The 13,922-nt window shown below is 42.2% G+C and overlaps 1 protein-coding gene across 2 annotated transcripts in view; it reads left to right on the forward strand.

The window, feature by feature from the left end:
- rbm17 (RNA binding motif protein 17) overlaps positions 1-13,922 on the forward strand; it is a 62,739-nt gene that overhangs the window by 28,483 nt on the left and 20,334 nt on the right. For both annotated transcript variants that reach the window (XM_059987310.1, XM_059987311.1), the window contains exons 7-9: positions 2,844-2,985; positions 12,097-12,248; positions 13,431-13,516. In XM_059987310.1, coding sequence (XP_059843293.1) covers positions 2,844-2,985; positions 12,097-12,248; positions 13,431-13,516 — 380 coding nt within the window. The remainder of the gene's footprint in view (positions 1-2,843; positions 2,986-12,096; positions 12,249-13,430; positions 13,517-13,922) is intronic.

Below are 13,922 nucleotides of genomic sequence, written 5' to 3' on the forward strand. Positions count from 1 at the left end.
TCACCGGATTGATTCCTGGGATGGCAGGACTTTCATACAAAGAAAGACTGGATCAACTAGGCTTATACTCACTGGAATTTAGAAGATTGAGGTGGGATCTTATTGAAGCGTATAAAATTCTAAAGGGATTGGACAGGCTAGATGCAGGAAGATTGTTTCCGATGTTGGGGAAGTCCAGAATGAGGGGTCACAGTTTAAGGATAAAGGGGCAGCCTTTTAGGACCGAGATGAGGAAAAACTTCTTCACACAGAGAGTGGTGAATCTGTGGAATTCCCTGCACAGGAAACAGTTGAGGCCGGTTCATTGGCTAAATTTAAGAGGAAGTTAGATATGGCCCTTGTGGCTAAAGGGATCAAGGGGTATGGAGAGAAAGCAGGTACAGGGTTCTGAGTTGGATGATCAGCCATGATCATACTGAATGACGGTGCAGGCTCGAAGGGCCAAATGGCCTATTCCTGCACCTATTTTCTATGTTTCTATGCTAAGGGGATAAATGATTTGATATTTTTTGCTGCTGCTGCCTGTAAGGAGTGTGTACGTTCTCCCTGTGACTATGTGGGTTTCTTCAAGGTGCTCTGGTTTCGTGCCGCAGTCCAAAGATGTACTGGTTGGTAGGTTAACTGATGGTTGTAAATTGTCCTGTGATCAGGCTGGGGCTAAATTGGGTGTGGGGGGAGGTGCAAGGTGGCACAGCTTGTTGGGTTTGAAGGGCCTATTCCACCCTGTATCTCTAAATAAATAAACAAGTAAAATAAAATGAATCTCAGGGTAGTTAGTATATGATGTTCCATGTTGTATCTCAATAAATAAATCAATCAATCTAGATTTAGATTTGTTTTTATTACCTGTACATCAAAACACAGAGTGAAAGGTGTTGCTTGAGTTAACAGGCATCAAGTATCTCCATACACTCTGGGGCCAACACAGAATGCCCACAATGTTCAGTAGAACAGCACAAACAGCAACAACAAAACACGACAACAACAACAGCGAAACGAGCCACTTCCCCGTGTTTTCAAATACAGGCCTCCAATCCCAGGGCAGACTGCCTCCGGGTCCCCAGTCCTTGGCTCCAGACTCTTTGACTTGCAGTCACTGGGCCTCCAACTTCCCACCTCGAACTTGGACTCGCCCTCTACCTCTGGATTCGCTGACATTTACTGGTTTCCATTCACACTATTTTTTGGTTTGGGCAGAATTATTTAGAGATACAGCGCAGAACAGGTTCTTCCGGCCCAACGAGCCACACTGCCCAGCAACCCCCCCAGCCTATTTAACCTCTGGCCTAATCACAAGACAATTTGCAATGACTAATTAACCTACTAACTGCTACGCCTTTGGACTGTGAGAAGAAACTGGAGCACCCAAAGGAAACTCGTGCGCACATGTGAAGGATGTACACTCCTTAAAATCCTTACAGACTGCATTGGAATTAAATTCTGATGACCCAAGCTGCAATAGCATCATGCTAACTGCTACACTACGACATTTATCAGTGTTCTAGTCTCTAGTATTGGTTTAAACTCCCAGAAATCAACCTTGGGGTTGATGATATCCTTTAAAACGATTGTCTGTACTGTGAATGTGGCAGGCATGGCTGCACTGATGTGTTTTGTGAACTTTGTTTCTGGGGCAGCTCCATTCATTGCAAAGACGTAATAATTAATATTTTTCAGATTTTGCAGCAGTCCCTAGTTTAGCTCGTTTTACAGGTTTTATGGTTGTAATGACAGCGAGCCTGTTGATCGTCCCCGCACACAGCAGCTTAGAGAACCTGCACCATATGTAGTTCAGGAGGAAGTCTTCCTTCACACAGTGCCACAGTTAATGCTGTGTTTCTCCCACCCAGAGGACTAAGATTGTGTGGATCCTGATTATCTTGGAATAATAATTCTAAAATTCTGAGAATAATGTAGGTTTTGTTTATAATTTAAAGCTTAATACCTTTAAATATGGTGGGGCAGCCATGGGCAGTTGTGTTCCTAAGAACTGTTGGAGAGTCATAAAGCACCTTAGCACAAAAACAGGCCCTTAGGCCCAGTTGGTCGTGCCACACTGTTATTCTGCCTAGTCTCATTGACCCGAAGCTGGGCCATAGCCCTCTATACCCTTCCCATCCATGTACTTACTCAAACCTCTCTTAAATGTTAAAATCAAACTCGCATCCACCATTTCTACTGAAGTTCATTCCACACACTCACCACCCTCTGAGTGAAGTTCCCCTTCAAGTTCTCTTTTAAAATATTTCACCTTTCACCCTTGACCTATGACATCTAGTTCTTGTCTCACCAAGCCTCAGTGGAAAAAGCCTGCTTGCATTTGCCTATCTACACCCCTCATAACTAAAAGCTTCAGTGTCAGCAGCACTGTCAGCTGAGGTCACTGGTGAAGTAATTAATGAGAGTTAGATCATGTTAGAGTTTGGTCAGATGTAGTTAATTACAGTGGTGTAGTAGTTAGATTAACAACCGCGGCCCAAGTTCAATTCCGCTGTAGTCTGTAAAGGGTATGTACACACTCCCAGCGAGCATGTGGGTTTCCTGTTGATTCTCATGTTTCTGTGGTGTAGAGGTTAGTAGGTTAATTGGTCACATGGGTGTAATGGGTGGTGCAGGACTATTGTACCAGAAAGGCCTGTTACCATGCTATATCTCTAAGAAATAAGAAGCACAAGTCTGTCCTACAGAGTCAAAGCATGCAGCAGTTGCCAGACTAACGAATGCTAGACCAAATGTTTCAAAGACAATATGCATCTTTGTTTCTTAAACGCTAACTCTCAGGAAAAGGACATGCTGATGGGTAGTCTCTGATATTAATTTGCACTTTCTTTTCCTGTGCTTAGTCATTCCAACTTTCCAGTACGAGGAGGAATCGCGGTCTCGGAATGCCCCTGCCAAAGCTGCCATTCCTCCACCAGTGTATGATGAACCAGAAAGACCACGGTCCCCACCCGGTCCAACCAACTCCTTTATTGCAAACATGGGGTAGGTAAATAACTTCTTCATCAGAATGAAATGTACTTAGGAATTTCTTTTGTAGTGTTCATAACAAATTGTTTTTTGAAGAGGGTTCTTCATTTTTATTTAGTCAAAGTTTGCATATTCCTTAATTCATTCTCATTAGTATGAGTATGTACATAGCATGGTGGCATAGCAGTGAGTATGTCACTTTACAGTGCCAGTGATCAATATTTAATACCCGCCACTGTCTGTAAGGATTGTGTGTGTCCTCTTTGTGACAGTGGGGGTTTCCTCTACATTCCAAAGGCGTACAGGTTAGGGTTAGTAAGCTGTGGGCATGCTATGTTGGCCAGAAGCAGGGCGACACTTGTGGGCAGGCACCAGCACTTCCTTGTACTGTGTTGGTCGTTGATGGAAATGACTCATTTCACTGTAGGTTTTGATGTCCTGGTGACAAATAAAACTAACTATTAATCTCTTGGCATAATCCTGAAATTATAATGTATAGGTCACTGGAAATTGTCCATTCTAAAGCAACATACCTTTGAGTTCCTTTAAGCTTACGAAATTCTTTGAAATAGAATTAATTCTGATGTTTGTTTGTCATTTACAAGCCTATTTTCAGAATCAGCTTTATTAATTATTATTACTTTTATTTATGATGTGTTGCAAAATTTGTTGTGGCACCAATATAGCACAGGCATAAAAACAACTTAAGTTGCAATAAAAGTGGAAAAGAGGAATAGCAAGGTAGTGTTCATGCACAATTCAGAAATCCCGTGGCAAAGGGAAAGATGCAGTTGAGTGTGGGTCTTGAGGCTCCAGAGCTTCCTCCCTGACATGTCCTGAATGGTGATGGTTCTTAGTGATAGATGTTGCTTTCTTGAGGCACCTGCCTATTGAAGATGTCCTTCATGGTGGGGTGGGTTGTGCCTGTGATGGATCTGGCTGTGTGTACAACCCTCTGCAGCCTCACTGATTCTCTTCATTGGAGGCTGTGGGGAAAATATTTTCTGAAGTTGCTCTTCTAATTAACAGCTTTATATTGAAGGAAATTAGGAAGTTATGATGTGGTGGTGTATGTTAACTAAGTGGGAAGCTCCATTAATTTTGAGACACTTGAAGGAAGCGATATTCCTTCCCATCCCCCATCCTCACCACATTCTACAGGGGTTGTATTGAGAGCATCCTGAGCAGCTTCATTACTGCCTGGTTCGGAAATTGCACCGTCTCGGGTCGCAAGGCTCTGCAGCGGATAGTGAGGTCAGCTGAGAAGATCATCGGGATCTCCCTTCCCACCTTTACAGACATTTATACGCCGCGCTGCATCCGCAAAGCTAACAGCATTGTGAAGGACCCCACACACCCCTCACACAAACTCTTCTCCCTCCTGCCATCTGGCAAAAGGTACCAAAGCACTCGGGCTCTCAAGACCAGACTGTGCAATAGTCTTCCTCCAAGCTATCAGACTCCTCAATACCCAGAGTCTAGACTGACATCTACATCGTTTATTATTATATTGAAATTTGTCCTAGTGTCTTGTTCATTAATTATTTATTAATTAATTATTGTACTGCCCTGCACTGTTTTGTGCACTTTATGTAGTCCTGTGTACGTCTGTAGTCTAGTGTCGTTTTTGTGTTGTTTACATAGTCTAGTGTAGCTTTGAGTTGTCTCGCATAGTCTAGTGTTGTTTCATGTAGCACTATGGTCCTGGAGGAATGTTGTTTCATTTTTACTGTGTACTGTACCAGCAGTTTATGGTCGAAATGACAATAAAAAGCGACTTGACTTGACTTGATAAGGTAAAGAAATCTTACGCCAGTGTCACTAGTCATCACTTCAAAGCCAGGTTCAGATGGCTGGTTACAGTGTAGAGAAGATCCAACAATTGTTTTGAAATTACAAGTTTAAAACAAAATTTAAGTGTTGTAAATGGAAATGTTCTAAATCTAAATGCAACATTTCTCATTTCACAGATTATGGTGGCCTGTGGGATTGCTCCTTTGCCCAGGATTGAGGGTGATAGTTTAATGCCGGGGATTGTTTTCTCATTTCCCATGTTCCTTTAATAAAGAAGACTAACATTCAGACAGAGGATGCTTTCATTCATTGGGGATAAGTAAATAGTCCAAAAACCTAAAGAGATTTCTTAATTTACATTGGCACATTACAACTGTTTAACCAGCTGGAAAGGGAAATATTAAAATCCAACAATTGAGCAATGTTTTACATATGTGTCACAGCATCATCTGAACACAATATTCCATCGCACTCAGGATATTGTGCTCAATTCTGCTCACCTCATGGGCTTTCGAGAGGGTGCAGAGGAGATTTACAAGGATGCTTAGAGTGCATTTTATTAGGAAAGATTGAGTGAACTAGTGCTTTTCTATTTGGAGTGAAGGAGGATGAGGGGTGACTTGGAAAAGGTGTACAAAATGATGAGGCATAGATAGAGTGGATAGTCAAGAGACTTTTTCTCCAGGGCAGAAATGGCTAATATGAGGGGGCATATTTTTGAAGTGATTGGAGGAACGTATGGGGGTGGGGGGAATTTCAGAAGTAAGTTTCTTAGTTTCTTTTTACAAATAGTAGTGAGTGCATGGAATGCCGTTGCCATGGATGGTGCTGGAGGCAGATACATTAGGGACTTTTATGAGACTCTTATTATAGGTACATGAATGATAGAAAATTGGAGGTTTATGTCGGAGGGAAGGGTTAGATTGATCTTGGTGTGGGTTAAAAGGTCAGCATAACATAGTGGGCAGAAAGGCCTGTACTGCGCTGTATTGTTCTGTGTTCTATCACTAAGGACATCATAATAAGGCTTGTATTTCTACTGCCCTTCATGCCAAGTGCTTGTGTAACGTAGGCATCATTATCATGTTGGAATCACGACAGACTGTTCTTTTCAGCAAGTTCCCAGCTGATCATAGACTGAGCAATAGGATATTGGGTGTAACTGTGCTTTTGTTCCAGATAAGACTGTGTGGGAGCTTTTGAGGGCAGATAGAGCCTCTGTGTACCATCCTCCTGTTCCAGTGCTCAATCAGCATTGCACTAGGATTAGCCCAATGTTTGTGTCTGTACCTCAAGTGGGCTTTGAGCTAGAGTGTTCTCATTCAGGCGTGGCAGCCACCTATTGAACTACTGCTGACCTTTCCAAACAAGTGCACTCACTCCAGCTTGACAAACAGTACTGTCCGCTGCGGTCAGGTCGCTTTCGGTGTGTGCTGCGTCTGCGAGGCTGGTTCCGATGGAGCTTTCACTGTGTGCTGCGTCTGCGAGGCTGATTCAGGCAGCGCTGTGGAAGTCCATAGCTGGGGTATTCCCTTCTGCCGCCAGCGTGGGATGGCGAGTCTGTCGGGACCCTGGGGACTTGTGGAAACTGTGTGGTGATTTCTTTTGAACTTATAATCCTTTAACATCTTCGGACTATTTTTACTGTGCCCATGGTCTGTTTTTTATCAATTATGCTATTGTTTGCACTGTTGTAACTATGTGGTTTTGTGCAGGTCTTGTAGCTTTAGTTTTTGGTCTTGTTTGTCCGGTGGATTTGGAGCTCCTTTCCGGGGAACGCGCTAAGACGGTAGCGTGATATTAATATGTAGCAGCCTCTCTGGACTCTGAATTGGGGATTACCAAACGTTACGTGGATTTTCTGGTGCTGTCTGTTTTGTCATGTGCTTTTGTGATATCATTCTGGAGGAACGTTGTCTCATTTTTTAACTACATTGCATTTGTGGTTTCTAAATGACAATAAACTGAATCTGACTGTTTTCTAAACTGCAAGAAAATTCTGAAATCAGAGTTCCAAAGGGACTTAGGAGTCTTCTCATGCAGGAAGGACACAGCCTTGTAATAGAACATTTCTTTGGAACAGGTGGGGAATTTCTTTAGCCAGAGGGTGGTGAATCTGTGGAATTCATTGCCACAGCTGGCTGCGCAAGCCAAACCTTTGGGTAGATTTAAAGTGGAGTTTGATAGGTAAGGGGAAAAAGCAAAAAATGAGTTGAGAGTGAAAATCAGTCCGCCATGATCGAATGGCAGAGCAGGTTTGATGGGCCGAATGGCCTAATTCTGCTCCAATGTCATATAATTGCATATAAAGCTATTGCATAGTTTTAATTTCAAGAATTCTGTTTACACTTCTGATTTGATGCAATACCTCTAACTTACACTTACGTTGTTCCTTCTTCTTGGGATATCACTGCTCAAGTTAATTCACTCATGGGGGCTGAGATAATGATGCGATTGGACATGAATAATTATGCAGAGTGTCCTGGCTTGCACAGACTCCACCCGTGTAGAACTGCTGCAAATCCGTGCCCTGTGATGCCACTTTGAATACACAATCTCTTTACTCATCCACGGACAGAACAGTGTGTGCTGTACGTGGTGTATTTCAGTCCTTGTCACACATCGGCTGTTGGATGGTGTTGGCATAATATAGATAAACTTGGTGCCTACAATGCTAATTTAAGCTGTACGCTGTCACCTTGATTCAAAGCAAATTTATCTTTTAGTCTTCAATGTCACAGAGCACTGCAGCACAGAAGCAGACCTTTTTCATCTGGCCCAGCTGAACTATATTCTGCTTTGTCCCTCTGGCACACTCCTGGACCATTGCCCTCCATACCCCACATATCTGAACCTCACAAATGCTGCAATCAAACCTGCATCCACCACTTCTTGTTCCAACTTGCGCCACCCTCTGAGTTGAGAAGCTCCCCCTTAAGTTCCCCTTACATATTTCACCTTAAGCCATGACCTCTAGTTCTAGTCTCAACCAACCTCAGTGGAAAAAGCCAGCTTGCGTTTAGCCTATCTACACCAGAACATGGACAAACATATCAGTTCCTGTCTGAGTGGTGACTCGGATTCACTTCAGTTTGCCTGCTGGAGCAACAGGTCCGCAGCAGAAGCCATCTCATTGGCTCTTCACACAACCCTGGAACATCTGGACAGTAAATCTGCATACATCAGGATGTTCTTTATTGATTACAACTCAGCATACAATACCATCATCCCCTTAAAATTAATCTGTAAACTCCAAGTCCTGGGCCTCAATACCTCTTGTGCAATTGGATCCTGGATTTCCTCACTTGTCGACCCGAGTCAGTTTGGATTGGCAAAAACATCGCCACTATCTCCAACAGCACAGGTGCACCAAAGGGCTGTATGCTTAGCCCCCTACTCTACTCACTTTACACCTATGACTGCGCGGCTAAGTACAACTCCAGCACCATCTTCAAGCTTGCTGATAACACAACTGTTGTGGGCTGTGTTAAAAGAAGTAATGAATCAGCATACAAGAGGGAGACTGAAAATTTGGCTGAGTGGTGTAATAACAACAACCCTTCCAGACATTAAGCCCATCTACATGAAACTGTCATAGGAAAGCAGCATCCATCATCAAAGATCACCACCCAGGCCACGCTCTTTTCTCCCAGCTGTTATCAGGTAGAAGGTACAGGTGCCTTGGGACTCATACCACCAGGGGCAAGAACAGTTACTACCCCTCAACCATCAGACTCTAGAACAAAAAAGGATAATTGCACTCATCTATTGAGATTATAAATTTTACTATGAGCTTTGACTTTTATAATGCCTCTATCAAGTCTCCCCTTATTTCCATACGTGCCAGGGAATAAATTCTTAACCCAGGGTTCCCAACCTTTTTTATACTATAGACCCTTACCATTAACCAAGGGGACCATGGAACTCCCTCCCTTTCCCCTATAAATCAAGTCCCAGCAATATTCTTGTAAATATTCACTGGATTCTTTCAATCTTATTCATACCTTTCATCTAGAAGATTGGAAAGGATGTGATTATTAATCTTTAAGTGAATGGTGCAGCGTAGAAACGGACCTTACTGCCCATCGTGTTCATACTGACTAATGTACTTCCCTAAACTAGTCCCATTTGGTGCTGCTGTTGTCAGAATGTTTCAAGAGATGATACAATGTTTGAAACGATTTGGTAAATAAGCTAAATACTTGGAAATTGAATGCACTGATCCATTTGGGAAATTTTGATTCCTCTCCTTGTGAGAACAAGGCTTTGGCAGTGGTGTTGGAACATTCTCATCTAGTTCCAATTGGCATCTGCCCACAAACTTGCAAAAACAGTTATTTTTTCAGAAACAAAACTCTCTACGATGGATTCTCAGCAACTGTAAAGAATCTTCAGATGAAGGGATAGAAAACAAACCAAAAAGCTACAGCATTCTTGAGATGCATTTATAACCTCTCTCTTTCAGGCAAGGTTCCTAGCTGCTCTAAAAAGACTACTATTATCAAAGGAAAGTGCTTTAATGACTCCTGCCTTGTGGCTCTGATATTCACAACAGAGTCATAGAGCACTACAGCACAGAAACAGAACCTTCTGACCCATTTAGTGCATGCTAAACTATTATTTTTGCCACGTTTCATTGACCTGCTCCTGGACCATAGCCCTCCATACCCCTCCCCACCTATGTCCTTGTCTGAATTTCTCGTAAATGTTGAAGTTACCCCTCAGGCATACCCATGAAGTGTTTTGAGAAGCTGATCATAACTCACATTAACTCCAGAGACAACCTTGACTCACTGCACTTTGCTACAGCTGAAACATGTCTACAGCATATACCGTCAGAATCAGGTCTAATCTCACTGACACGTGTCATGAAATGTTTTGTGGCAGCAGTACATTACAAAATGTCATTAAAAAAGCTATAAATTACAGCAAAATGGGTATAGTACTGTGCAAAAGTCTTAGCTACATGTAAAACAAAATTTGTAAAATGAAGATGTCTTCAAAAATAATTAAATGAAAAGTTCCTAAATGTACTGTAGGCTTTGGCTGTCTTGCTTGCTTTAGTCTCTCCAGCTAATCCCAGACAGCCTCGATGTTGAGATCAGGGTTCTGTGGGGGCCATGACATCTGAAACCATACTAAACAGGGGTTCCCAACCTTTTTAATGCCATAGACCATTACCATTAAGCAAAGGGTGTGTGGACCCCAGATTGGGATTTTTTTATATTATAAAAAATCTAGGGTGCCTAAGACTTCTGCACTGCACTGTATATAAAAAATAAACAAATTGTATAAAAAGAGAGGAGAAAGAAAAGTGAGGTCGTGTTCACGGTTCATTGTCCGTTCAGAAATCTGATGATGGACAGGAAGAGGCAGTTCCTGAAACGTTAAGTGTGTGTGTTTTAGGCTCCTGTACCACCACCTTGATAGTAGCAATTAGAAGAGGGCATGTCCTGGGTGATGGGCGTCCTTAATGACGGTGCAGCCTTTCTGATGTATCGCCTTTTGAATGTGTCCTCGATGCTGGGAAGGCTCGTGCCTGTAATTTAGCTGGCTGAATTTACAACTTTCTGCAGCTTTTTCCCATCCTGTGCAACGGCTGTACATTCCAGATGGTGATGCAGCCAGATAGAATGCTCTCTGTGGTACATCTGTAGAAATTTGTGAGTGTCTTTGGTGACATACCAAGTTTCCTTAAACTCTAATGAAATGTAGTCACTGTCATACCTTTGTAATTGCATTAATATGATCCTCAGAGATGTTGACACCTAGGAACTTGGAACTAATGAGAGAACACACACCAGTCCTCATAGACGGGTCAGAAGTGGAAAGAGTGAGCAATTTCAAGTTCCTGGGTATCAATATTTAAGGACCTAAACTAGACCCAACATATCAATGCAGTTATAAAGAAGGCAAGACAGCGTTTCTTTCAGTTTAAGGAGATTAGGTATGTTACAAAAAACGGTCACAAGTTTCGACAGATGCACCGTGGAAGGGCGTTCTTACTGACTGCATCATTGCCTGTTACGGGGGCAGGGGAGGGGGGAGGCTACTGCACAGCATCGAAATAAGCTGCAGACTTGTGAACTTAGTCAACTCCATTAATCTCTTTAGTATCTGGGACATCTTCAAGGAGTGATGCATCAAAAAGTTGCCATCCATCATTAACGACCTTCATCATCCTTGACATGCCCTCTTCCCATTGCTACCATCAGGAAGAAGCACGAAGGCACACTCTCAAAAATTCAGGAACAGCTTCTTCCCCTCTGCCGTCTGATTTCTGAATGGACATGGAACCCATGAATACTAACTCACTACTTTTTTTTGCCCTACTTATTTAACTATTTAATACAGTATGGAGCTTAGGGAAATAGAGGGCTATAAGTAGCCCTAAGTAATTTCTAAGGTAAGGACATGTTCGGCACAGCTTTGTGGGCTGAAGGGCCTGTATTGTGCTGTAGATTTTCTAGGTTTCTATATGTTCATACTGTAATTCAGTTTTTCTCTATCATGTATTGCATTGTACTGCTGTCGCAAAGTTAACAAATTTCACAACATATGCGAATGATATTAAACCTGATTCTGATCCTTTGATGGGTACTGGTTTGTGTTCCTTCAACTTCTCCTTCCTGAAGTCCACAATCAATTCCTTAGCATTACTGAGGTTGAATACACCACAACTGAGGTTGCGACACCACTCAGCCAGCTGAAATATCTCGTTCCTGTACTGCTCCTTGTCACCATCTGAAATTCTGTCAACAATGGTTGTTAGTCAGCACAGTTATAGATGGAGTTTGCGCTGTGCCTAGCCATGTAGTCATGGGTGTAGAGAGATTAGAGCAGTGGGCCAATCACGCATCCTTGAGTTGCACCAGTGTTGATTATCAGTGAGGAGGAGATGTTAGTTCTGATCTGCACAGACTCTGGTCTCCCAGTGAAGAAGTCAAGGATCCAGTTGCAGAGAGAGGAACGGAGGCTGAGGGTTTGGAGCTTGTTGATAAGAACTGAGGGTATGATTGTGTTGAATACAGTAATGTAATCAATAAACTGCAGCCTGACAGAGGTATTACTATTGTCCAGATTATCCAAGGCTGATTGGAGAGCCAGTGAGGTTGCATCCACTGTGGTGATAGGCAAATTGCAGGCTTTCAGGAAACTTTTCAGGGAGCATGGGCTCATTGGGCTGGAAGGTCCTGTTACCATGCTGTATCTCTAAATATAATTAAAATAATGATCAAGACAAGTTTTTCATTATATCTTGGCACGTGTAACAGTAATAAATCAATTTACCTATGTTTAATTTATACCCTTCTGTTTTCCTTCTTTTGACAGAGGTACAGTGGCTCACAAGATTATGCAGAAATATGGCTTCCGTGAGGGACAAGGCTTGGGGAAACATGAACAAGGGTTGAGTACGGCACTGTCAGTGGAGAAGACGAGCAAACGTGGAGGAAAGATCATTGTTGGTGACAGTGCAGAAAAAGGTACCCCCGCTCGAGAGGTTAAAATGCTGCATTTTGATCTCCCTTCTGCTCATTCTGATGTTGTCATGTTTGAAGTTTATAGAGTCATAGAGCAATACAGTGCAGGTACAAGCCCTTCGGCCCATCCAGTCCATGCCGATCAGAATGCCCACCCAGCTGGTTCTAACTTCATGCATTTGGCCCATATCCCTCTAATCCCATCCCTCCGGGTACCTATCCATGTGCTTCTTGAATGTTGCTGTGCCTACCTCAGCCAATTCCTCTGGCAGCTCCACTTCTGCATGAAAAACTGAATAGCTAATTTTGTGATTTGATGTAGTTTATTTATTTAAAGCTACCTTCTGTTAAGAACATGACTACTTAAAGAGTGAACAATAGAACACTGAAAGATGTGGGAATACAGATCCATAATTCCTTGAAAGTGGCATCATAGTGTCGAAAGAGAGCTTTTTGGCACATTGTCTTTCATAAATCAGAGCGTTGAGTACAGAGGTTGGGACGTTATGTTGAGGTTGTACAAGATGTTGATGAGGCCCAATTTGGAGTATTGTGTGCAGCTCTGGTCTCCTACTGACAGAATAGATATCAATAAGATTAAAAGAGTATGGAGAAAATTTACAAGGAACTTGCAAGACTTGAAGACCTGAATTATAGGGAAAGGCTGAATAGGCTGGGACTTTATTCCCTGAAGCATTGGAGAATAAAGGAAAATTTTATAGAGGTATACAAAATTACGAGAGCTACAGATAGGGTCAATGCAAGCAGACTTTTGAGTGAGATTAGAACTAGAGCTCATGGAGTAAAATATTTAAGGGAAACTTCTTCACTGAGAGGGTGGTGAGAGCGGAGGACGAGCCGCCAGCGGGAAGTGGCAGATGCAGGTTCATTTGCAACATTTAAGAGAAATTTGTATGAGTAAGGTATTGGAAGCAATGGAGGGCAGGTCGATGGGACTAGCCAGAATGACAGTTCGGCATGGACTGGATGGGTAATGACACAAAACATTGGAGGTCTCTGCTATCCCTTCAATATCTAAATGATCAAGTTCCAGTGACATCCTCCAATGTAAACTTAATAGGGGATAGAAGGGCTGCTCAGTGAGGCTTAAAATAGCAGCTGCACAACAGATACTGGAGAGTGAGGCTACATGATTAATTCTCAAATTTATGTTGTCTTTTACAGTAGAAATGCCAGCGACAGCTAAGAAATCAGAATCAAATCCTCTGACAGAAATCCTGAAAAACCCTACAAAAGTGGTTCTACTGCGGGTGAGGAATCAAAAAATTAACCTGTTTGTGTTTTTAAATGAAATTTGAATTGGGAAAATGCCCATTACCACATTGTCAGACACCCAGCTCCAGACATTTTGCTGCTTTCAATTAGTTATCCTATGCCTTATATGAAAATCTGACTGGATTTTCAATGTGTGTAATTTTTAAAAATTCGTTATACATGTTTAATTGCTGATGAAATCTACCACTTCATCTCAAGTAATTGTACAGTGGATTCCAGTTAACTGGAACACATTGGAGTCAGTACATCTTTGCCCAATTAAGCGGCTGCCCCAGTTAGCCAAAGTTTCATTGAAATAGTTTTTTAAAAAGTCAAATTACCATTTCAAATTATGTATTTAGGTGAAATACAAAACAAATTAGAACTCTACCAATATTATTA

The sequence above is a fragment of the Hypanus sabinus genome, chromosome 13, assembly GCF_030144855.1.
Source record: "Hypanus sabinus isolate sHypSab1 chromosome 13, sHypSab1.hap1, whole genome shotgun sequence".
NCBI lineage: Eukaryota > Metazoa > Chordata > Chondrichthyes > Myliobatiformes > Dasyatidae > Hypanus > Hypanus sabinus.